Genomic DNA, 27,425 nt, shown 5'->3' on the forward strand with positions numbered 1-27,425 from the left:
ATGATTTGTACATCTGAACATATAAATCTATACAGCTACAGAGCCTCTTCCCATATCCAAAGAAAAAAATATAAACATCTTTCATGTTTATTAAAATGCACTTTTAACCTCATTACATATCCATTAGCAAGACACAAAGTGAAAATGTGTGTAAATGAATGCAAATCCATCAACAAAATTGTGTACTTTGCAATGAAATATAAAAACGTGCTGAACAGAAATTACAGATCAGACCTTATACAAGAGAAAATACAGCTTTAAGACGTCAATCTGTGGCATCGGTCAACACATTCTTCTACTATTAAAGTTAAAAGGTGCAATGTTGTAATAGTCGGTGGAGTCACAAGCAAAATTGTTTCATTTGAGGACTTCAGCTGCCACACCGAGAAGAAAAATTTTTAAAAATCTGATATGTTGCTCAGTGAAAAACTTTGTTTAGAGCAACAGTGTTTTTTTCAGTTTCAGTGTTATTTTAGTCAAGTATCTGCATTGTATTTTGACGTGCATACATGTGTCTACATCCAGTGTCCCTAGAAAACTCCTATAGCCCACTAAAAATCCCTTTTTTAAGGAAAAAGGAGTCAGTGCCTGTGGGTAGTGCACAAAAAACTAAACAAATCCCCAAAAGAAAAAAAAACGGAGGGACAGTTTAAATCCGGCCTGCGTCACGTACTGATCCCATTCTCACTTTCCTATATCCATCTCGTCTGTACTATATAACAAATATACAAGCCGTTAAACAAAATAATAAAAAACAATCCTTAATAATTCCATATCCAGCTAACTTTTGTCATAAGAGTGGGTTCGGTCATTTGTAAATTTTATGGGTCTGGCTTCCGGTCTCATTCACGTCCAGCTATTTTTAGCTGTACCAAACAGCTCATTTTGCTGCTAAATATTAAATACCAAACTGGTGTCTTACCATATTATTTAAATGTATTATCTTAATTATGAACACACCGCCAAACAGTTTTACAGTTTACTGCACATTTCTCGTTATTTGCCTATAACGTTAGCCGCTAATCACCAGGCTTACTTCCGCATCAGTTGACCTCTGTACGATGTACGATCAATAAAAAAAACAAAACAAAACAAAAAACCTTAATGTACGATAATTCCAGAATTTTTGACACTTAAAATGATGGTCGTTGTAATCATAGGGCTTCTATGCTCATTTATCTAGCTGTGGATCCTACCGTACCCTGCGTTTAAGCCAACGAAAACTATGTTGCGGGCCATGACGGCATCATATCTGTAACGCAAATCTCATTATGAGCACTGAGGAAGATTTTTTTGAAGAATGTAAAAGCTGAAACATTTATGTACATTTATGTTTGCTGATAAAAACATACGTTAACATTATAAACCCCTCTTGCCTCATTTGTAAGTCACTTTGCATAAAAGTATTTGCTAAAGTGAGTAAATGTAAAAACACAAATAAAGTGTTGCATATTGTACTTGTCCTGTCAGTCACAAGCATGCAAACACTTTCCATTTAAATTAGATTAAAATAAATTAATGAAAAAGAACTAAAATCGAATTTTCTCTTTAGAAACAGTATGTTTTGTGTGTACAGCATGTTTTTTTTATTCTAAAAATCTTTAAAAACTAAAAGCTAAGCATTTTCCTGTAAACATGATAATCCCTCCAATTCAGTGTAACAATTATTTAAATACAAAAACGTTTAAACCACATGTATATGTGGCAGACAAATCAAAGAAAAGACTTGCCATTGTGGCTCTATGTCCACAGATGACAAAGTTTTCAGGCATTTGTCTGTATTATGTAACTCACTCAACTGTAAATGTTCACAGAACAAAGTGTGAACAATATTATTGAGGATGTCTGGTAAATTCAGTCACCAAAAAGCAAGTCCTAAATCAGAACAGCCATCAGAAATAAAACCCACCAGGCTTCATTTATTTCTCTTACCATCTTTGAAAAAAGTACCCTTTGAAAACAACCAGTGCACCACCTGTTCATAAACTTTTAAATAAGTGATTTCAGACAATGGCAGAAGATTCAGGCTGATGACGTCTCATGGATTTTTAAAATTGTCTCTCAGTATGTTTCTACACCGCACTAGTGCTTTCCTTCGGTTTGGTTGACTTGGCGCCGGGTGGAACTGGGATGGGACGCCGTTTACGTTTTGTTACCTTTCCGCTCTGCTCGTTTACAATACTCTTAGCCATTCCCTCCATATCCTCCACGCCAACATTAATGGCTTCTGCCAGCTCCTTCCTAGTCACAGATACAAACTGTGGGTCTCCAGCCAAGGAGTCTAGACCACCGTCTCTCAGTGCCTGAGGATTCATAGACAACACAGTGTAATAGTCATATCTGGAAAGGTGTGGAATGTAATGTACAATAGATGTGGCCCGGTGTATTTTACCTGCTGAATGAGTTTGTCGGTGGCTGGTGAAGCTTCTGTTGCTGCTGTCTGGTTCTTTGATGCTCCATATGAGGGGTTATAGGGGAACTGAGATAGTCAGACACACACAGAGGAGTCAGAGAGGAATATCAAGTAGTCACTGTACTGTGTTTAGCTCAGGAAATGTGACACCTGTCCACACCTGTGTGATATCTGTCCTCACAGTGAAATCTGACAGCCGTCTGTCATCGACACTTGAGGCCCCGCCCACATATGAACTAGAGTCTCCTATTGGTTGCACAGGAAATAATGTCATTTATACAATAAAGTGTGTAGATTCTTTATTACGATTACAATTATCAACTGAATTTCTTCATGGTGTAATGATTAGAAATGGCTTGATAGACTATAACAGATTTTTAAAAGTTGTCTTATAATGCTCACCAAGGCTGCATTTATTTGATCAAAAATACTGTAAAAACATCAATATTGTAGAATATTATTACCATTTAAAATAGCTGTTTTCTAATTTAATATATATTAAGGTGTAATTTATTTCTGTGATGCAAAGCTGATTTTACAGCAGCCTTTTCACGTGATTCTTCAGAAATCATTCTAATGCTGATTTGGTGCACAAGAAACATTTCTTAACATTATCAATGTGGCAAACAAGTTTAAAAGAACAGCATTTACTTGAAATAGAAATATTTTGTAATATTACAAATGTCATTACTGTCACTTCTGATCAATTAAATGCATCCTTGCTGAATGAAAGTATTAATTTCTTTTAAAAAAATTTTTACTGACCCCAAACATTTGAACAGTTGTGTATATAGTGTATATGGTGGCATTTGTTATAGTGCCTTTACTTTAAAATGAATAACATTTGTAACCCTGGACCACAAAACCAGTCATAAGGATCAGTTTTTTGAAATTGAGATTTATACATCATTTATACATAAGCTTTCCACTGATGTATGGTTTGTAAGGATATGACAATATTTGGCCAAGATACAACTATTTGAAATTCTGGAATCTGATTTATTGTCTGAATATTGTTGTCCAAATGAAGTCCTTAGCAATGCATATTATTAATCAAAAATTAAATTTTGCTATATTTACGGTAGAAAATTTACTTAATATCCTAGTAATTTTTGTCATAAAAGAAAATTCGATACTACATTACTACAAATATACCCATGCCACTTAAGACTGTTTTTGCGGTCAAGGCTCACATTTAACAAAAAAGCAAAATAGTGTTTTTAATGTAATACTTTAAAACAAATTAATGTACAGTAATGAGATAAGTATAAAGTTTAATGATAATATAATGTTAAATAAACCTTAAAAAAATAAAACAAATAAATAGATACATAAATCTTATGGGTCCTAATAGTAGATAACATTTGTCTAATGCAAAATATGATTTTATATTTTTATTCCGTATTTAATTTTTTTCTCCCATCACCGACTGTTTTCACTTACTTATGTCTTCGTATGAATAGTTTCTGGTTGCATCGGCTGACAGTGACTCGCTCTCAAACGTAAACCTGGATGACAAACTAAAAACAGCATCAAATGAGCATTGCGACTATTACAGGTACACATTAAGTGCATTTTTCATTATAGTTATCCACTCACTCTTCAACAAAGTTGGCATTGTTATTGGTGTTGGTTGTTGTTGGCATGTTATCAGGGAAGAACACAGTGTTCGGGAGGAAGACGGAGTCTGGAGGTGACTCTACATCCTCCAAACGAGTCTCCACAAACTGCAGGGGTCTCTGGCTGGTCACCTGTGTTGAGAGGGGGCTGCTGGGCTCAGAGGAGAAGGGGTCTGCGTTGAGTCCAAACAGACCTCCTGTCCGCTGCATTGATAGAGACACAGAGACTGTAAGTCTAAATGGACAGCTACATTTAGTAATTTCCTTAAAGGTATAGTTCATGCAAAAATGAAAATTCTGTCATTAATTATTCACCCTCATGTCATTCAAAACCTGTAAGACCGTCGTTGGTCTTCAAACACAAAAATTACAGAAAGTACACAAACAGCAGAAAAAGTATTCTCGTGGCTTCATAAAATTAAAGTTGAACCACTGATGTCACATGGACTATTTTGAACGTATCAGTTGTGTTGCTGTCTATGCTTTTGGATTTCATCAAAAATATCTGTTTTGAAGATGAACAAAGGTCTTTTTTGAAACAACATGAGGGTGAGTAATTAATGACCGAATTTTCATTTTTAGGTGATCTATCCCTTTAAGAAGATGCAGTGCAGACCCTGTAGATGCCCTCCTCTCCACCCTCCATGGCACGCTCCATCTCATCCTCAGCGATCAGGTCACCTGAGATGGCCCTGTGCAGCTCAGGTGCTGCTTCCTCCTCGATGCTGCGCAGACCTGCCTGCAAAGTCAGACGGAAGTCTTGTTAGTATTGAAAAAAACTGTCCTTTTTATGATAGTTACTACAAGCATTTATCATAAAGTGAACCTTAATCTCATCAGCGTTCTTCTTGGTGGGTCTGTAACCGTAGTATTCCTCCTGCCGCTTCATAAACTTGCGGAAGTGTTCCTGAATCAGGAAGGTTGCGTAGAACTTTCCAACAGTGACTTCATCCTCTACAGCCAAGAAAATCACATCACAGTCAGAGATGGATTGTATTTTTAAAAAAACTGTGAATTAAACATAAATGACTATTATCGCAGCTATCTCACCTCCAATTGGCGGAATGACCTGGTCCAACAACTTCATACTGGTCCTCTTCCAGATTGACTTAATGATGGCTCTCAGCTCCTCATTGGCCTGCTCAAAGTTTCCTAACAGACAAATTAAATACTATATACTATGCTGCGAAATAAACTGCTGCTTAAATTTGATCTCAATTACAATTACACACCTTCCGTTTTGATTTTTAAAGCCGTTCTGACCAGTGCAAAGAGTGTGGCATTGAAGGTCACTGTGCCATCGCTGTTCAGCGGCATGTTCATGGAAATCAGGCGCTGAGGTGGAAGTTTACAAATACATATTTGACATACTCACTGAAATGCACTTTATTAAAGATTTGGGGTTGGTACTTTTTTTTATTAAAACTTGGATGCATTAAATAGATCTAAATTAAAATGTTACATTTCTTACAAAATTTTAATTCTGAATTTTTAACAAATTCATTATATTGTTTACACTGTTATTGATAATAATATGAAATGTTTCTTGAGCACCAAATCAGCATATTAGAATGATTTCTGAAGGATCATGTGACACTGAAAACTGGAGTAATGGCTGCTGAATATTCAGATTTGCCATCAGAAATAAATTACATTTCAAAATATATTCAAATACATACCAGCTGTTTTAAATTGTAATAATATTTTACAATATTGCTGTTTTACTGTATCTTTATCAAACAAATGCAGCCTTGGTGTCCATAAAAATAAAAAAAACATAAAAAAATTTCTACCAACCCGAAACCGCTGAACCTACTGTACTTTTAACAGAACCAAAAAAAAAATAGCTGCAAGTAGCGATTACCGGGGTTCAAGCGCTTTAAGGCATTTAAGCACATGAAAAAAAGACATTACATATTATTTAGCAAGTCTGTAACCACCTAAATCAATTATTTAAAAAAGCATTTTTGGCAAATACAGGTAATTTGCCATAGAAATATGAGGTTTTTTTTATTGTTTATGATCTCAACCTTTGATAACCTTTGAGAGTCCAGAGAATTGTACTGCAGTGTTTTTTTCCAGATGGAGCGAAAAACCTATTTTTTTTCCCATCTCCTCAATCATTTAACTAACGGTTTGATTGACAGCAGTGGCTCTAGAGGCAAAGTTGTTAGGGCTGAGGAGGTCTATCGTATGATACGAATATGTGTGAAAAAACGTGCAATATACAATCATTTACACCCTTGAAAAATGCGATATCACCCCCATATATCTCCCTAGAGATTAATCCTTCTGCACTGTTTGGTTCTGATCGGGCGAAAAACCTAGGACTAGTTTGCAAAAGTAGTTTTTTAAAGAAATGCAAAATACACAAAAATTTCGTTGAGCATTGTGTATGAGCATAAATTTTCGACACTTGTGCCTGCAACGAACAGTTAAGGAGTTATGAGCGTACTTTTGATTGCTGGAGCATCCACGTCAGGCCAACTGGGGTGAGTCTTGGTCACATTGTAGGTGGTGTGAGTACTACCATCCCTCAAATTTTCAAGTCTCTTTGTCTTACGGTTTGGTCTGCCCAATCATTTTTACATGGAGATTGCTGATGCTTGGCCACTCTAACAATTACAAAAGGAAAAAAAAACAATTGTCTTACCTTACATGCTGAGCGGTGGGGACAAAATTTACCAAAGCCCAACGGTGGTTGAATCCTCCGCAGAAGTGTGACTACGTCCAGATGTTTGATTCGTCCCCTTTATACGGATAGAAGACAGTCTACTTTATTGTTTTAGGGCAAATCATCAAATGAGCATCTAAGAAGCGTGAAGCTACAGGATGGTATGGTATTGGAGCCTTGTGTGCTTTAACTCACGTTGCTTCAGGGTCATACTCTGCCCAGATCTTCTTGAACTCATCCAGGTGATGTGGGCCAAGGATTGACCAATCACGAGTGAGGTAATCAAAATTGTCCATAATGACAGCCACAAACAGATTGATAATCTACCAGGACACAAACAAACGGCAGTGTTGGATACTGTATTCTGAGCTGATTTCCAAAAGCCTCATATTTGCTTACCAAAAATGCACACAGCATATAAAAGCTGAGGAAGTAGAAGATGGCGATGCTGGAGCCGCAGGTATACTCCTCTCCAGGGCCGTAGTCTGATTTGGGGTCACAGAGTTTCCCGTACATAGAGGCCAGCATGATTTTAGGCCACTGCTCTCCAGTGGCAACACTGTGAACCCACACAGTAATAGAGTTGCACTATATGGACTCTCAAGTTTGCAATGACTTTTATTAGAGAACAAACAAGCAAAAAATAATTTCCCTCAGTACATTGTTGACTCACCGGAATAATAACAACACAGCTTGAGGGAAAGTTTGGAAGTTATTGTTGCGATTAATCTCTGTACCATCGACCAGAGCAACTTTACCAAACATCTATAAAGTGAAGAAGAAAGAGAGAGGAAGAAAGAATTGGAGAAAACTATATAACAAGAAAGAGAGAAACTACAGGAAATTGTTCAGGTAAGTGAAGCTCACCTGCATCCCTATGACAGCATAGATGAAGAAGAGCATGACAATGAGAAGAGCCACATGAGGCAGTGCCTGAAACAGCAAACACAACATCATATACTGTAAGATACACTCCGTTAAAGCTAAAACACTTTTCATAATAAAACAAAATAAAATAAATAAAAATAAAATAAAAAATGACATTAAAATAATTAAATTAAAATAAAATGTAATTAAACATAAAATAAAATAAAAAGTAAAAAAATAAATTTAAATTAACATTAAGTAAAAATTAAAATAAAATGAAAAAATAAAATAATTATTAAATTAAATCAAAATAAAAATTAAATTAAAATAAATAAATTAAAAATAAAAATTATGTTAAAATAAAATAAAATATAAAATTAAAAGTAATTCAAATTAAAATACATTAAAATAAAATATAAATTAAAATAAAACAAATTTTTAAATAAAAATTAAATAAAAATTTTAAAATGAAACGAAATTAAAAATAAAATGTATTTTCCTCTCTGACCTGGAAGGACTTGATAAAGGTCCACAGAAGATTCCTGATCCCCTCTGAGCGATTGAGCAGTTTAATGAGACGCAGCACACGGAACAGCCGGAAGAACGTGATGGAAACTCTGACATTTTCTGCATCCTATAAATGAGTAAAATTATGAGAGAAATATTAAGTTCCACCTGTAAATATTGAAGCTGTCATTTTTAGGTGTTTAAAAAGAAAACAAACCAGGACAATATACTTACAGCTATTGCCTGCATTGGATTCACTTCCTGAAAAAAAGAATAGACTCTTTTCATTCTTTTCCATCAGTCATGCAATAGAATACAATATATTTTTTAAACAAGCAAATATCACATAAAACAAAAATTCATAGCAACACTATAATGTGGTACAGTATGAGGCATATTTGTGGATATTTAAGACAAAGACTTTACCCAAATCAGTTACATAAAGAATAAGGAATGAATTCAAACCCTTTAAATCAGACTATTCAGCTAAGCACGGTGAAACAAAGCAAAAACGAAGCTTTTTCTTTTTCTAAATTCTAAACTTTTTCTAAATAACCACTAAATTCAAAATTATTAATGGCTGCGTAACAAATTCAGTTTTCCTTGTTCTTCATGTAAGTATGAGACAATGTGAGCAGTGCAGAATGATATTTACAGCACAACCATGTAGACACCACAGTCCTCCACTGGCCTCCAGCGCAGCCTGAGAACAGAGAGATGAGAGGTCAGGATGACGGATGAGAGATGACATGAGAGAAACGGCTGATTCCGTCAACATAACATCAAAATTGCTTCCAAAACAAGTGGTTACATAAAAACATATAGGCAATGAAAAGTGCATCAAATCACTCTTGGAAATGTGGAGCGGTGTGTATTAAGCAGCTGTGAGAGATGGAAAGACGGGTGGTTCATTAACACACGTGAAATGAATCATGAAAATGAGCCCATCAATGGCCACTGATGAGTGAAGTTGGTTGAATGAGAAGAAAACTGAGCTGGAGCTGATGAAATCGGTACCTCCTGTGCACTAATGCTGATATTGTCTGCTTGCTGTGGTCTGTGCTTCATGTATCGCTAAATACGGGTTTAAAATACAAGCCATTGTTGGTCGTCATTTGAAATGATTTTGCATTTGTTGAGACATTTACACAACATATAAATCACTCTGACGATATTTTTACAGGAGTTCAGATTGTCATACTCACGTCAACCTCACTGAGGACCACGTCAACAATGCTACCGACCACGATGACGAAATCAAAGACGTTCCAAGGGTCTCCAAAGTAACCCTGTGTTAGGAAACACACAAAATAGCAATAATGTCATAAAATAGAGCACATCTTCTTACTCAGAGTTTCATGTAAAGGAAACAGGAGTACCTTTGCTTTGAATGCAATGAGTTTGACAATCATCTCAACAGTGAACAGGACAGTGAAGATGAGGTTAAGAGTGTCAGAGAGTTTGGTTATATGATCGGACTGGTTGCAGTGCTGTACCACAGACAGAAGAGAGACAACAAATTAACAAAGCAGCCATTTTGAAACTGTTTTAGAAACTACTATACAAACTGAATGTTGTTCTAACTAACATACTGACTGAATAGGATTCAAGTTCTAATTTATTGGCTTAAAAAAAGTAGTAAATGTTAATGTTTAATGGTCGAAAAAGGTAATTTAATGTAAAGATAATAAATATTACATGCAACAATAAAAGCACATAATATTTACTAAATATGGGAAATAATTAACTTCTGATCAGTTCGAAAAACATCCCTATAACCAATTGCCAGTAATTAAAAAATGCTAAATATTGACTGAATTAGATTACCACTCAAAATCACTGTTTCTTATGATCATCGAAGTACCAAATCATTTTTTCTATTGTAATATATTTTAAAATATTTTGTAATATTATTGATGACTTTAAAAACAAAAAAGTTTTTTTTTATCTTTTTAATCTCACAATTCTGACCTTTTTTCTCGTAATTGCAAGTCTTACAGTTTTAATAGATACAAACTTGGATTAGCAAAAAAAAAAGTCAGAATTGTGAGATGCAAACTGACATTTGCGAAAAAGTCAGCATTTGTGAAAAATAGTCCGAATTGCGAAATACAAAAAAAAGTCAAAACTGCAAAGTCAGAATTACAAGATACAAACTCGTATTTGTTAAAAAAAGTTTGAATTTTAAGATACAAATTCAAATTTACAAAAAAATACAAACTCACATTTGTGAAAGAAAAGTCCGAATTGCGAGATACAAACTAAAATTTGCTATAAAAGTCAGAATTGCAAGATACAAACTCACATTTGCGAAAACAGTCAAAATTTCGAGATACAAACTCGCATTTGTGAAAAAAAATCTGAATTGTGAGATATAAACTCGCATTTACGAAAAAAAATCTGAATTGTGAGATATAAACTCGCATTTACGAAAAAATTCAGAATTGCGAAACAAACTCACATTCGCGAAAATAGAATTGACAGATACAAATCTGCATTTGCGAAAAAAAGTCAGAATTGCAAAGTCAGAATTACAAGATACAAACTCGTTTTTGTTCAAAAAAAAAAGTTTGAATTTTAAGATACAAACTCAAATTTACATAAAAAATGCATTTGTGAAAAAAGTTAGAATTGTGAGATACAAACTCACATTTACGGAAAAAAGTCAGAACTGCAAGATACAAAATCGCATTTGCGAAAGAAAAGTCAGAATTGCGAGACACAAACTCACATTTGTGAAAAAAGTCTGAATTTTGAGATACAAACTCACATTTACGAAAAAAGTCAGAACTGCGAGACACAAACTCACATTTGTAAAAATAGTCAGAATTTCGAGATACAAACTCACATTTGTGAAAAAAGTCTGAATTTCGAGATACAAACTCGCATTTACGGAAAAAAGTCAGAACTGCAAGATACAAAATCGTATTTGCAAAAGAAAAGTCAGAATTGCGAGACACAAACTCTCATTTGCGAAAAAAAGTCAAAATTGCAGTCAGAACTCATAGATACAAACTCGAATTTGCAAAAATAGTCAGAATTTCGAGATACAAACTGACATTTGTGAAAATAGTCAGGATTTCGAGATACAAACTCGCATTTGCGAGAAAAAAAGTCAGAATTGTGAGATATAAAGTCAATACTGATTTTTTTTCTCACAAATGCAAGTTCATATCTTGTATAACTCACAACTGCGAGTTTGTATCATGCAATTCTGAGAAAGTCAGAATTGCAGATACAAGCTTGCATTTGTGAGAAAAAAGTCAGAATTGTGACTTTATATTATGCAATTCTGACTTTATATCACAATTCTGTCTGTATAACTCACAATTGCAAGTTTGTATCATACAGTTGTGAGAAAAAAAGTCAGAATTGTGAGATTCACAAAAGTGAAGTCACAATTAGCTATTTTTATTTTTTATTCAGTGGCGGAAACAGGCTTCCATAATTTTATTCATCCTTGCTAAATAAAAATATAAATTTCTCTAAAAAAAAATCATATCGAGCCTAAACTTTTGAAGAGTAGTGTATATCATTAGCTGTAAATAAACATAACTGCTATTTAACTACTTACCTGCATCCCAAGACACAGCGTGTTGAGCATGATGAGAAAGAACATGAGATACTCAAAGTAACAGGAAGTCACAAAGTACCACACACGGTACTGGTGCGGGTTCTTTGGGATGTAGCATTTGAGGGGCCGTGCTTTCAGTGCATACTGTACACATTGACGCTGGTGAGGGGTGAGACAGCAAAACAAGATGATTATAAAATCTGCTTAACTCTTTGTTGTTCAATATACACCAATTCCCGGATCAAATTCCATGTGAAGAACATCAGAGACCACACTAGTTACCTGGTTCTTGTCCAGCTCACAGTTTTTGTATTCCTGCTCTCCTTGTTTTTGGAAAGTGACGATGACGAAGCCCACAAAGATGTTCATCATGAAGAAGGCGATGATGATGATGTAGATGATAAAGAATATGGAGATGCCCACACGGTTATTGTACAAAGGGCCAGTGTCAACTGCATTTGAGTCTATAGCTCTATACAGGATCCTGTTGAAGGTCAGTGAAGCAAGGTTTTGTGTAAAACATGTTCTTGACTGATGAAACATGATGAAACAATGTTATTTGAGTGTAGCCAAAAGAAGATAAAAATAGGATGAGATTTTCAAACACTCACTCTGGCCAGCCCTCAAATGTGGAGATGGTGAACAGAGCCAGCATGCCGTTCAGCACGTTGTCAAAGTTGAAATCGCTGTTGACCCACTTGCGCCGATCGACCTCCATGTCATGAAGAGAGTTTTGCACATGCTTTAAAAATGTTCCCCTAATAACAACCAAACGCATGAGCCATGTATTAGATACATATCCGCAGCAAATTAAGAGGAAAAAGCACAACATTCAAAGAAATGGGGCTAAAAATACTCACTGACACTCCTCTGCTGTCTTTTGAAGAGGGTCTGTACAATAGTACAATTCGCCCTAAATAAAGGTAATACATTTAGCATACAGTCACTTCCTCCATTTCAAAACGCAGGGTTTTATGGTGCAATATGGTGATTGTCTCACCTTGAAGAGCTGCACTCCAATGCAGGCAAACATGAAGTCCAAGAGCATGGTGACCAGGACAATATTACCAATGGTTTTTATGGCCACAAACATACATTGAACCACGTGCTGGAGATGAAAATGTAATTATATTTAGTGCCTAATACATATCATGCTTTAAAGACTGGCCTAAACCAACCATATAATAGTAGCATTTCAAAAACCCTTAGTATAATTTCAATGGCAGCTATCCATATTTAAATACACAGACAGATGGTATATCACAAATCAAAGTAGCTTTAAAAAAATGCATATTCACCTTTAACCCTTTAGCTCTGTTGATGGCCCTTAGAGGTCTTAGTACCCTCAATACCCTGAGAATCTTCACCACTGAGATGGTACTCGACCTGCAGTCCAATAATGCAAATCAGTTAGTGGCCTTGACTGTATTTTAATTAAAACTTACAAAAACATTAACAAAATACTACTAACAGAACTCATAATGTATATCTTTAATTACACATTATCATTTGAAGTTGTAATCTGCATGTGTTTGATTCATTAAAAAGAAATGGTTCATTGGAGTTCATTCAATCAGTTGGACTACACTGGCCAAATTGACTTAATTCACTAAAAAGAACTGACTAATAAGAGTCATTTGTTAGAGAATCATTTAGGGTTACATTGATCACTCCATATGTTTTTGATTCACTGAATAGGCTCAAAAGAATCATTCATTCTGAAATGGGAACCCACAGATTATGCATTACGTTTTTGATTCACTAAAAAGAACTGACTAATAAGAGTGATTCAGTTGAGAACAGCTTGGACTGTATTAGTCAACTGACAATCGTTTGAACTACACTGGCTGCGTTATGTATTTTTGATTCACTGTAAAGAAACTAGCTCATAAGAGTTATGTATTCGAGAATCGTTTGAACCATATTGGTTGTGCTATGTGTTTTTGATTCACTGAAAAGAACTGGCTCATAAGAGTCATGTATTTAAGAATCATATGAACTATATTGGTTGTGCTATGTATGTTTGATTCAATGAAAATAAATGGCTCATAAGAGTCATGTTTTTGAGAATCATTTGAACCATATTGGTTGTGCTATGTGTTTTTGATTCACTGAAAAGGACTGGCTCATAAGAGTCATGTATTTAAAAATCATATGAACTATATTGGTTGTGCTATGTGTGTTTGATTCAATGAAAATAACTGGCTAATAAGAGTCATTTACTCGAGAATCATTTGAACTATATTGGTTGTGCTATGAGTGTTTGATTCAATGAAAATAACTGGCTCATAAGAGTCATGTATTCAGAAATAGTTTGAACCATATTGGTTATGCTATGTGATTTTGATTCAATGAAAAGAACTGGCTCATAAGAGTCATGTATTTAAGAATCATCTGAACTATACTGGTTGTGCTATGTGGTTTTGATGCACTGAAAAGAACTGGCTCATAAGAGTCATGTGTTCGAAAAGCGTTTGAGCTATACTGGTTTGTATTGTATGTGCTAATTGTTTTCGATTCACTGAAAAGAACTGGCTCATAAGAGTCATGTATTCGAGAATCGTTTGAACTATATTGGTTTATATTGATTGTGCTATATGTTTTTGATTCACTGAAAAGAACCGGCTGTTAAGAATCATTTGTTTGCTAATTGGACTATGCTGTTCGCACATATGTTCACATTGTTTGTACATATCAAAAATGTACAAAATGCTGTCGGCGTTCATCAGCAGCATAATGCATGCAAGAACAGTTAACAGTTAGCTAATTTATATTTAAGTTAGAACATCCCTTGTTTAAGACAAAACTATCCTTATCAAAGCATTTAAATGATGGTTGATGTATACTAAAAACTGAAACAACAATAAATATTGTATAATGAACTTACTCCATGCCCATGGACAAGAGGGAAACACCCACAACAATGAGATCCAAAATGTTGAAGGAGTTTCGGCAGAAAGAGCCAGTATGCAGGAACGCTCCATAAACTGTCATCTAAAAATACACAGGTCAGTGCTAAATTAAATGTCAGCCAAACCACAAATCTGAAAGCTAGATAAAGTTGACAAGCACATTACCTTTAGCACAATTTCAATGGTGAAGACAGTCGTAAAGACAATGTCGGCATAAGCCAAGACCTGTGAAATGAAATAACCAACGTCGATTGTTATGAACGGATAACTAATAGTTCAGTTAAAGCAACACAATAATCAACGTTTTTGGTACCTTGTTACGGAATGAATGGGGGTCGATGGGGTCTTCAGCAGCCAGGGAGATACTGCTGAGGAGGATGAAGAGGAGGATGATGTTGGTGAAGGTTGTGTGGTTGATGATCCTGTGGCAAATCTTTCGGAACCTTTTGACAGACAGCATCAGTTATCACCAACAGCAAATTATTTTGGGGCCATTTGTTTGGCACAATTAAAGTCTAGTTCTAAATTTAGCTTTGTTGGTCTATGTGATATTATAAATCAAGGCATAAAGCCTCACTTGTTCTGTGGGCCAAAGATAAAGAAGGAGCTGGCCTCAGGCATGGGAACCACTGTCTCCTTGAGCTGCAGGTCGGCCATGGGTCTGGGTCTGGGGCTGATTGGGATCTCTGGTTCCTCTTCCTCATCATCACCTGAGCAGGAGAGAGAGATCTTATGTTTATTTTTGATCTTGTGAAATAAGACTTATTTGGAATAGCATTGATCATTAAGCTGTTTATGCTGTGAAGCTAATTTAATTTAGCACAGCTTGAAAATCAACTGAAAATAGCCAGCCCTGCTGTTTGGAAATGTGCTCCATAAATGAGCTTGGAGGCTGGAGCTAATAATACGTTTTACTTATAATAGATCAGCTATCTTTGAACTTCATCCTTTACATGTTTAGAGATGTACTGTGAAGTCTGAGCCAGCATTAATGGAGTGCAGAGCCCTCAAATGATATTTAAACTCTTGTGTTAGAGTCTTTCAGCCTTACCTGGAAAGTCTGCAGGAGGGAAGGGGTCTTTCACTTCATTAACATTTGATTCAAACTCATCTATCTTGAGCTGGTGACAAAAACATGATGAAACTGGTTTAGGTATTTACGTTTTGTTCATTTAGCAGACACTAAGCCAGCATCAGAGTTTGGATCATCTTGATAGTGCTAGACAGTAGGTTTATCTAAAATAAGCACGGTGAACTCTTTTGTGTCAGACATACCTTTGCCGTGGTGGGCATTCCCTCAGTTTTTGACCTGGACTCCATTAGTCTCTTAGCCATCAGGGCCTTCTCCTCCTCACTCTTCTCTGGCAATGTCCTTTTTTGAATAAATAAGACAAAATGTTGTTCAGTAATATATAGAAATGCAAACCATATCAATTCAAAAGATTTTTTATGCTTCTGAAAGAAGTTTTTGATCCAAAATACGGTAAAAACAGTAATATTGTGAAGTATTATTACAATCTAAAATAACTGTTTCTATTTTAACATATTTTAAAATGTAATTGATGTTTGTAATTGCAAAGCTGAATTGTCAGCATCATCACTCCAGTCTTTGGTGGCACATGATCCTTCAGAAATCATTCTAATGTGCTGATTTGATGCTCAAGAAACATTTCTTATTATCAACATTAAAAACTGTTGTGCCGCTTAATTTTTTGTGCAAATGGCTACATTTTTTCAGGACACTATGATGAAAAGCTCAAAAGAACAGGATGAAATAATGTTTTTTTTTTTTACCTCATGAGTTTCCTTCGGGCTTTCTCCTCTGCTTTTTCTTTCTGTGCTGCTGTCAGACTCTCAGCCTCGGCTAGATTGTCCACAGCGATGGCCAAGAACACATTCAAAAGAACGACTAATCAACAGCTTGCTAAGGAAAAGCCTTATCGCAACAATACAACATTACTGGTTCTGAAATACTTCACACTTAACAGCAGAAACAATGGTAAATGTTTATTTTTATAAGTGCTTTGCTATACTGATTTAAAGGTGACCTATTATGCCCTTTTTTACAATATGTAATACAAGTCACAGGTGTGCCCAGAATGTGTATGTGAAGTTTCAGCTCAAAATACCCCACAGATCATTTATTATATCATTGTGAAAATGCCTATTTTGAGTGGAAGCAGAAACATACTGTTTTCGTGCATGTCTCTTTAAATGCAAATGAGCTTCTCCTCCCCGACCACTTTTCCACAATAGAGCTGTGCCTTTACAGCTCATACGTCAGATACTCCACCAAAAATATCTGTTTGGTTTTGATGATTGATTGTTGATGTCTATTACTTTAACATAATTTGTATTAAAGCCATATTAGTTTCAACTTCCAATAAAAGGTTTTCTGAGCGCACACATCCGAAGCACGCACACAGAAAGTGGCTGTCACATGACATGTGAGTACTAAACTCTTTCATGTCTTATTGAGCTTAAACTGTTAAATACACACAAGTTTATGTTAAAAACACACATGAATTACAAAAACAGTCAGTTATGTCTGTGAAGATAAACAGCAGGGAAAGAAATCACAGGTTTATATTAGATCTGTGTGGCAGCAGTGTAATATACAGTAAAAAAAACAATACTCGATTGTCTCCTCTGAGGTTAGGACTCTAAATAGTGTTATGTGCTTGTCTGTACAGCCAAAGACAGAACAGTTAGCATGCTTTCCTTTAGCTTTTGCCATGGCGTTAGAACTGGTACACTGCTGTCGCTTGCAAAAACACAATGGCGGCACCATGGGTCCACCATCCCCTTATTATGTCACGGGTGAGTAAAAACTGAGCAGCTCATTTTTTTTTTACATGCTTACAAGTTACTGGGTTGACATTTTTCACGTTTTCTGGGTTGGTAGATGCACCGGGGACCAGTTTACAGCACTTAATCACAGAAAAAGTCAGATTTTCATGATATGTCCCCTTTAAACATACTGAATTCCCATTTATCATCTTCAATCACTTCTAACAAATTAACAGGGACATGAAAATAATGGCACATGCCTCAAAAGGATACAGTTTCCACAGACGTACAGAATTAAGAAGTAAATGCTGACAAGAATTCCTGGGGATTGAGGTCCACCATGAGCCATGATTCCATTGTACATAATCGAGTCCCACTCCTCTCCAGTTAGGACCTGAAAACAAAGCTCAATGTTATATAAACAGCCTCTGTTCTCAGAGCACATTTTCACTACAACTGCAGTTGGAATACCTGGAACACACTGATGAGGGCTTGTGGGAAGTTGTCAAAGTTACTCCGTTGAATCACTCTGTCAGGGAAGTTGAATTTCCCACCAAACACCTGCATTCCCAGGAGGGCGAAGATGACAATGAAGAGGAAGAGAAGCAGGAGCAGGGAGGCGATGGATTTCACTGAGTTGAGTAAGGATGCCACTAAGTTATTAAGTGATGTCCAGTACCTAAGGACCAATGAGAGAAAATAACAGTCTTAAAATAAAAGCCAAAGATAGACTCTCTTTTCATTACTTCAGAGTAACAGTTCTTGTGATTTCTTGTGGGAAAATAAGGAAGTTAAAGGAGAAGTTCACTTCCAGAACAAAAATTTACAGATAATTTACTCACCCCCTTGTCATCCAAGATATTTATGTCTTTCTTTCTTCAGTCGATAAGAAACTATGTTTCTTGAGGAAAACATTTCAGGTATTTTCTCCATATAGTGGGCTTCAATGGTGCCTGTGAGTTTGAACTTCCAAAATGCAGTTTAAATGCAGCTTCAAATGGCTCTACACAATCCCATCAGAGGAAGAAAGGTCTTATATAGTGAAACAACCTGTCATTTTCTAAACAAATTGACAATTTATCTACTTTTTAACCTCAAACACTCGTCTTTCCTCGTCTGCATAGTCTGTATAATTCGGGTCAATACAGTTAGGGTATGCTGAAAAACTCCCGTCTCGTTTTCTTCTTCAACTCCAAAATCGTCCTACATTGCTGTTTTACCTTTTTTTGTAAAGGGCATTTGATCTTCTTTGCATGTTCACTTTGTAAACACTGGGTCGTTACTTATGCAGCAATGTAGGACGATTTTGAAGTTGGGGAAGAAAATGAGATGGGAGTTTTTCGACATTCCCTAACTGTATTGACCATATTGAAATGGAAAAAAGCACAGAGTTCACGCAGACTTAGACAAGATGAGCGTTTAAGGTTAAAAAGTATATAAACTGTCAATTTGTTTAGAAAATGACCAATCGTTTTGCTAGATCAGACCCCTCTTCCTTGGCTGGTATCGTTTAGAGCCATTTGAAGCTGCATTTAAACTGCATTTTGGAAATTCAATCCTGGGGGCACCATTGAAGTCCACTATATGGAGATAATTCCTGAAATTTTTTCCTCAAGAAACAAAATTTCTTATCGACCGAAGAAAGAATAACACGAACATCTTGGATGACAAGAGAGTGAGTACATTATCTGTAAATTTTTGTTCTGGAAATAAACTTCTCCTTTAGGACAAATGGTAGTAAGATTTGTAAATAATATTGTAAGTAAATATTATTATTTTGAAATGTATAATTACTTTAGGTTAAAATAAATGAACATACCTTGTGAGCTTGAATAACCGTAGGAGTCGTATGCATCTCATCACAGAGATCCCTAGTGGTGTCATGATGTTCGATGCGACCAGGATGATCTCCAGTATTCCAATTGTGACCACAAAGCAGTCAAATCGGTTGAAGATGGACATAAAGTAGGCTCTCAGACCAAATGCATACATCTTCATAACCATCTCAATCGTGAAACAGACGAGTAGGATTACGTTGGCAGTGTCTGCAAACAAGACCAAAACTCATCAACATCTCACAACAACCTTACAACAACCAAAAAAAATGAATACTAAATAGGAGTTGGGAATCTATGTACTGCTTAATGGAACAGACCTTGAAAACTTGTTAACCCCTCAGTCTGGTTATGATGCTCCGTCGCAATGACCAAAGTGTTGAGTAACACAACAAGGAGAACCCACCAGTTGAAGAATTTAGATTTCACCCAGGCATGACACTTCCTACGTAAAACAATGTTCCAGCGGCGTGCAAGGCGGCTGCGGATCACACATTAAATGAAGAATCAGTCTTTGGTTAAATCATGATTCATATTTGTGTTTTAGATTGCACACTCACTAGAAATAGATCAGCCTGTTGATCCCCTCCATCTGGTACAAACTGTCTGTCTCTGAATCAGTGTCCTTTCTAAGAAGAAGAAGTGCTGGAGAGTAAATCAAAGTGGTGAGAAACTTTAAAGATGCAGTTCCTGTACTTTTAAACAAATATACATACACAGAAATTTCCATTTAATTTACATCAGATAGACAGATAGATAACACTACACATATGTAAAAAGGACTGCCGTAGCACCATTACCCTCAGAATCTCCATCCATCACTTCAGCATGAGTGATCCATTCCATGTAACCTTTCAGATCCTCATCCATTTGTTGTCGCTCCCGTAGCTTTTGGTACTCTCCTCGTGACCGTGACTTTTCCCTCTCTTTAGTAAACTCCCTGCAGAGACGAAAAACTCATCTCAGGCCACTCATTCAGTCTGTACTTGGATGGAATAATATTACTAAAAAACCATGTACAATTGTTTTTTAGTTTATCTCACGCTTCCAAACTTGTTGACCAAATTTCAAGTAGGTAATAAGTAGTTAGTATTAAGACTTTTTATTAAAAACTTAGCTAGAGCTAATACCCGCTCAGTACTCCAAGGACAAGGTTGAGGATGAAGAAGGAGCCCACAAGTATCAGAGTCAGGAAGTAGATCCAGGGCCAGTCATTCCCCATAGCATCATTAATCTGAAAGATCAAATCATCACTATATTAGAGTTTGAGAACATGTAATCTGGATTTGTTCCAAAAATCCTGTTCTGAACAAATGTTCAGTCTGTACATTATTGGTGGGGATTTTTCTCTTTCTGCAGTTTACATATTTACATACAGTAGGTGGCGAAAAGTGTCTTTATGAATGAGTCATTAAAACAAATTAGTTCAAACACACTGAATGCAACACTACTACTGTGCATTTCTGTGCAAGAATTATGGGGTCTTTTATGTGTTACGGCATTAAAAAAAAGTCTAGAGATGCTATTTAGAACAAAATGACTTTAAAGATGTTTTAGAACAAAATCTTTTAAAGGATTAGTTTACTTCCAGAATAAACATTTCCTGATAATTTACTCACCCCAATGTTATCCAAGATGTTTATGTCTTATTTTCTTCAGTCGCAAAGAAATTATGTTTTTTGAGGAAAACATTCCAGGATTTTTCTTCATATAGTGGACTTCAATGGTTCGCAATGGTTTGAATTTCCAAACTGCCATTTCAATGCAGCTCTACATGATCCCAGCCGAGCAATAAGGGTCTAATCTAGTGAAATTAAAAATCTTAAAAAAATACAAAGTTCTATAATTTTGAACCACAAATGCTCATCCTCCATTAGCTCTGCAATGTGCATCTATGACTTCACGCATTATGTAATCATGTTGGAAACAGTTCTTCATCTGTATACTTAGGTTCAAATGGTAGGGTAGGGTGAAAAACTTTTTTTTCCCTTCAACTTCAAAATCGTCCAACCTTTTTTTATAAAGGCTGTTTGACTTTCTTTGCACGTTCGCTTTGCAAACATTGGGTTGGTACTTTCGTCTATGTCGCGCGCGCATGATTATATAATGCATGAGGTTGAGCTAGTGCAAAATGAGCATTTGTGGTTAAAAAGTATATACATTTTTATTTTTCTTAGAAAACGACTGATCGTTTTACTAGATAAGACCCTTATTCCTTGGGTGGGATTGTGTAGAGCCCTTTGAAGCTGCATTGAAACTGCAATTTGGAAGTTCAAACCACTGGGAACCATAGACGTTCACTATATGGTGAAACACCCTGGAATGTTTTCCTCAAAAAAACTTTATTTCTTTGCGACTGAAGAAATTATATATATTGTATATTGATTGTTACATTTATAGTCGCCTTTCAGTAATTTTTTAACTTTAGCATAGAGAAGTTTAAATGTTGGCTGATAATAGAAATTAATTTTTGCCTTCTGGCCTCTTCACAAGTTAGTACAGAGAAGAATTATCACGCTCATAAGTAATTACCCAGTAAAGCACATCAGTCCAGCTCTCCATTGTGATACACTGAAAGACTGTGAGCATGGCAAAGCCGAAGTTGTCAAAATGGGTGATGCCAAAGTTGGGACCAGGCCAACCTCCCCGACATTCAGTGCCATTAATGGTGCATCGACGCCCGTGTCCAGCCTGAGCACATGGTGACGGCTTCTCATTCTCCCTGATGGCAATGATATCTGAAACAAAGTTTGAAAACTTTGATCTTTTACTGTTATACAATACTGCCATAGATTTGTCAATCCATTATCATTAAAATAAGGTATTTTCTTTTACATATCTTAAGCTTTTCAGTTATGAGATTCACTTTGTTTAAAGATCTCAGTCTCCATAATAAAAAGACTTACTAGTGCCCTGGTAGTAGCATGTCTTGTGCATTTTACACTTGAACAGCTCCAAACCCATAATGGCGTAAATGGTGACCATGAAGAAGACCAGCAATGCAATGTGGAAGAGGGGCAACATGGACTTCAGAATAGAGCTCATTACCACCTGGAGGCCTAGATGACAACAAATACACTTTTAACACACCACTTTTTTCAATATTTGGCAATATCATGATTATATAATAATGTTACAAGAAAGTTAACAAAGCGCACAGCACTGGCTCATTTTGTTAAAAATTTTATACGAGTGTACTTATAGTAGGCTAATTATGATATGTGACCCTAAACCACAAAACCAGTCATAAGTTGCACGAGTATATTAGTAGCAATAGCCAAAAATACACTGTATGGGTTAAAATGATAGTTTTCTCTTTTATGCAAACAATCATTAGGATATTAAGTAAAGATCATGTTCCATTAAGATATTTTGTATATTTCCTACCATAAATATATCAAAATGTAACTTCAAACTTCATTTGGACAACTTTAAAGGTGATTTTCTCAATATTTTGATTTTTTTTGCACCCTCAGATTCCAGATTTTCAAATAGTTGTCCTATCCTAACAAACCACACATCATTGGAAAGTTTATTTATTCAGCCTTCATATGATGTATAAATCTCAATTTTAAAAAATTGACCCTTATGACTGGTTTTGTGGCCCAGGGTCACATATTATCTTCTCAGTATATTTAAGATCTAGCATTACAGTCAAATGTTGCCCTACTTGTGGTGTTAAAACGTCTTACTGGGAACTCCCGATACGAGTCGCAGCGGTCGCAAGACACGAAATGCTCTAAGAGCCTTCATATCAAACCCTCCTCCTTTCTCTTTGGGAACTCCTGCTATTGTGTTGATGGTGTCCACAACAAGTGTGAAGAGTCTGCAGAAGCAATTTAAAAGGACTATTATTCAAGAAATGCAAAACAATTAATTCAGGACACTTTTGGGAATCATTTCAGGGGACAACTGTGTTTCGTTTATGACCTTTGGACATTTTAAAATGCCATCTTACCCCATGAACACAATGACGAAGTCTAATATGTTCCAACAATTTCGTAAATAGGCTCCTTCATGGAATAGGAGCCCATACGCTACTATCTTTAGGAAGCACTCCAGAGTGAAAATGACTAGGAAGATGTACTCCAGACTCTCCTGCAAGGAAACAATAAATGTAATAGAAGGGGTTAATGTGGTGTAAAACACGATACAGTCACAATTCTGACTTTTTTCTCACAATCCTGTGAACTGTAGTTTCTACATCCTAAAATTACTTTGTATCTTAGAGGGGGTTTTAGCAGCTTTAACACATTGTCAACTGCATCACATGGATCATTTGTTCTGAAAAATGTGCAAAGCGCCACTGAAACCGGAATATTTTGCCAAACGAAACAATGTGCAACGAGGATCTAATCAGTATGTTTATACAGTGCACAGCCTCTCATTCTACACCAACAGGCCCTATCAACCTAATTCTGACCATGTCTACTGAGATCCACTCTCAGCTCCTGTTTCATGACTTAGTATCCGAGGAATGGACGGTCCATCGGCGTAAGTCACTGTAACCCCAGGGGAGTAAATAAGTGAGCGGGGCTCAGATTTGTGCCATCTGAAATGTAATAACACTCTATGTTCTGAGAAAGGAGAATAGGACTGCACACGCTAGTGGAAAGAGTGTGTGACCTACATACCGTCAAAGCTTGAGTCATGAAATAAGCTTATGTAAAGAGGATTTATTATTATATTTAATTGTTTCTATAGCTGAAACAAAAAAAGGTTACACAGCAATGCGGTAAATGATCTCATCATTGTGCAGTTGTGCAGCTGACCCTCAACATGAGACAGAACTGTCATGTCAATAGAATCTATATTAATTTCTCATTTGATGCGTCATGAAAATCCCCTTCTGAGATTTGGGTGTATTTATAAGCACCACACTTGTACCTTCAGACATGCACATCTCAAATCAAAGACTAAATATAAAACCCATGACACAAAACAGCACCTGCTAGCAAGGTATATTTTTAGTTTGTAAAACATCTAAGCATATAAATTCATAATTATATTTAAGTTTAACTAATAAGAGCTTATGTATATAAATCACAAATTTGTCCTGGGCGAAAACGTTAGCGCACACGTATCAGTTTCAAAACAAATACATCCCCCTCATAACCCAAGGGCTAAAGACTTGAGTAGGCAACAATTTGAACAACACCTTATCTTGGAAATCTTTAAGTATTTCAGATTTTTTTGGTAACACACCATGAGGTGCATCTAAGACATAACTATCCCCGAGTTCAGCCTTGCAATAGAGCGTTTTCACGACGCATTATCAATCGGCCATATTGGCAGGACAGAATGTAAACAATGCACTAAACCAAATGAAACTAGCATATTTTGCTTATTTTTGCTGCTGAAAATTGTCAATTATTGTAATGTTTTGGGCTGTACTAATCAGTCGGACCGGGAAAAAACATTTGGAGTACTATAGACTGGCAAAAGTTATAACACATCAAGGAGCAGAGTGTAAAAAAACTGAGGAACATTTGTGGGTTTTGGTTGGCCAAACTGAATCAGGATATCCAGGGCATGAATCTTTACAACATTAGTGCTTGTTCTTATCATTTCCAGCCAGGCAGGCGAAATATTAGGCTAATATCTTAACTGCTCGTATGCATCTTTACCACCTATTAATTTTAGTTTGTCAAAATATTGTGCCCTTTTCTGCTTACTATGTCCTTCTCTATATGATTTAGCAGCTTCCACACCCCATAAATTAGCAGAACAACATATTCAGTAGTACATTAACCGTGCAATCCATTCTGTTGTTTACATCTGAGTATCACCAATATGGCTGTGCATCCGGGTAACTGACCAAACCGTGACGTAAGTGCAAACCCTCTATTGCAGTATAATGTTTTGTTTTAGCTACCTGCAGTAGCATTTGTTTTATTAGTTGATGCAAATTATCTGTAATCAGAGATTATTAATTTAACATGTATGATAAATGTAGTTTAAGAACATCTCACCAATGTTAAGTTGGTGTTGTTGGTGTCCTCTTCAGGCATGGGCAGAAACACAGCCAAAGCTACACAGTTAGCGAAGATAGTTAGCAGGATAATGATTTCAAAAGGTCTGATGGCATCTGCTCAGGAAAACAATGGGTAGACATGACAAAAACAGCCACTGGAAAATGGAGGTAATGTTTTTTCTTACTCAAGTTGGTGATATGAGTAGGGATTGAATAAAGATTTTAACAAAAATTAACATTCACCCAGTGCCAAATACAAGTAAAAGTGGCTTTGGTGATTGAATACAAGAGAATGTTGAGTAATCATTTGGTCAATAACTAAATTAGAATCACTGACACACAAACCATCTACTAAAGTCAGTTTTACCTCAGGGTAAACATTTACAACGACAGAATATCTAATGAATACATGAATTCATGACCGGAATTATAATCATCAATTATTGCTTTTTCGGTTTAAAGTACGTGACACGCACTAATAAATTAGTGAATTTCTACCACTAGAGGGTGTAATCAGAATTTCCCTGCCAGCTCAGCATCATGTCCGCTAGTGATCCCACACAACAGCTGTACACAACCAGAATATCGTTAAACTGTATAAATACGCCTAATGCAAAAAGAGCTCCAAAATCACATCTCCTATTCACCTCAGCACGAAAGCCAGAACACTTTTACATGAAAATCTCCAGTTCAGATTACATTTATATGCGTCCTAATGAACTAATCAGGAACTGAAAGTTTCACTTCGTAAAGCAAATGTTTACTGTATGTCTGTTTTTTCTCCAAGGGTGGTCTCAAAAAGGGATGCTGCTTACAACACTTTACGAATTGCAGCACAGTTGATTTTTGTTCTTGTTGTGAACTTAGGAACAGCATTCTTACAAATAGCTTTATGTGTATTTAATCATATTACACATACACCCTTAGGAAAATTAAGCATGGTTTTACTACAAATAAAACCAAAAAACATGGTTACTATAGTTAAACCATGGTAACCAAAAATTAACCATGATCTTGCTACACTAACCAGAGTTTAACCATGGTATTTCTAGTAAAACTATGGTTATACAAATGGTAATAAATGCACCAAAAACGTAGTAACTACACTTTTACTATAGTAAAACCATGATTAATTTTCATAAGGCCAAATTTCCTATATAATAGCTAAAAACCCTATGAAGCCAAAACAACAAAACCTGTAAATTGGATCAGTTAACACTAGTTTAAAGTCTTATTAAAAGTGTATTTGCTGACTGGTTGTAAATAGGCTGGGGTTCATGCTTATTATCTTCCACGTAAAGACCTGACCCAACTGCTTCCAACTGACTGTGGTGAGGCTGACAAATAACAAAAGCTTAACACCTTCAGTTCACAACTGAGACACAGACTTCAGCACCTTAAGACACACTAAACCTTGGGATTACGAAAAACAACTGTGTGTTTTGATTTTCTCCACCTCATAGATCAAGATATCTATCATGGAGCAAATATTTCGATGTAAGTAAGACGCTGAGTAAGACAGATCGGAGTTATGGTTGCATGCTTTTTCTGGCATGCATGCTAAATCAGCTCTCTGAGGTATGGATGCCTTTCTAAAACATGCCTGTCTCAATTATGATTCAAAACTAAATTATAGAAACGAAAATTAATGCAAGTTTGAAGGATACTTCCATTCCACAATGTTGATGCAGGTCTTCCTGAAAGGGTTTTTGAGCGTGAAGAAGAACAAGGAACGTGGCGGTCGAGGGTTTCCTCCGGTGGCCTGCAGTTTCTTGAGTTTCTCCCTTTGTTTTCTCTTTAGTTCTTCTTCATTCATGATGAACGAGGCTAAAGCTGCCACCCCAGCACCGCCACCGGCACCACCACCTCCTGACTCCATTTTGAGTGTGAAATCTCAATTCCCACAAAAAAAGAATCAAAACCTGAAATGAAATTCCTAGTTTAGCAAATCCTTGGTCTTTTTAAGTCCAGGTCAGAGCTTTTGTATGGTCCTAAGCTTCATCCACCATCTCGCCCTCGCTGAGAAGGCACAGTGTACCTTCTTGGCCCTGGCCCCTGCTGCAAACCTACACCAGACAAGGAGGCATTGGAGGGGCAGGGAGCATTTAGTCGCAGCTGGCCCCTTCTGAGGGATATATATAGACGGGTAGTCAGTGTCCATTCTTGGGGGTGCGGAGGCAGGTGGAGGAGGGGATGGGCGGCCTTGGGGTGCAGCAGATGAAGAAAGAGAATGACTAAAGCTCTGTAAGAGGAATTCAGA

At 36.3% G+C, this 27,425-nt stretch overlaps 1 protein-coding gene across 1 annotated transcript; it reads right to left on the reverse strand.

Moving 5' to 3' along the window:
- Positions 1-27,271, reverse strand: cacna1sb (calcium channel, voltage-dependent, L type, alpha 1S subunit, b). The gene is made up of 45 exons (XM_051117135.1): positions 26,833-27,271; positions 25,164-25,269; positions 23,150-23,289; positions 22,884-23,017; positions 22,098-22,250; positions 21,724-21,929; positions 20,322-20,425; positions 19,992-20,131; positions 19,752-19,836; positions 19,512-19,672; positions 19,176-19,401; positions 17,828-18,035; positions 17,630-17,750; positions 16,361-16,475; positions 15,842-15,938; positions 15,618-15,687; positions 15,144-15,276; positions 14,880-15,009; positions 14,732-14,791; positions 14,542-14,648; positions 12,953-13,040; positions 12,655-12,762; positions 12,515-12,567; positions 12,266-12,412; positions 11,937-12,138; positions 11,655-11,813; positions 9,460-9,570; positions 9,286-9,369; positions 8,736-8,783; positions 8,315-8,341; positions 8,082-8,207; positions 7,574-7,639; positions 7,380-7,471; positions 7,106-7,265; positions 6,902-7,029; positions 6,686-6,782; positions 5,265-5,367; positions 5,083-5,184; positions 4,859-4,986; positions 4,649-4,771; positions 4,013-4,236; positions 3,857-3,933; positions 2,574-2,659; positions 2,393-2,479; positions 1-2,303 (listed from the first exon to the last, which is right to left on the reverse strand). The coding sequence occupies exons 1-45, from the start codon at positions 27,042-27,044 to the stop codon at positions 2,073-2,075; spliced, it is 5,565 nt and encodes a 1,854-aa protein (XP_050973092.1). The 5' UTR covers positions 27,045-27,271; the 3' UTR covers positions 1-2,072.
- Positions 27,272-27,425: the final 154 nt, after the last annotated feature.

The sequence above is a fragment of the Labeo rohita genome, chromosome 8 (genome assembly GCF_022985175.1).
Source record: "Labeo rohita strain BAU-BD-2019 chromosome 8, IGBB_LRoh.1.0, whole genome shotgun sequence".
Taxonomy (NCBI): domain Eukaryota; kingdom Metazoa; phylum Chordata; class Actinopteri; order Cypriniformes; family Cyprinidae; genus Labeo; species Labeo rohita.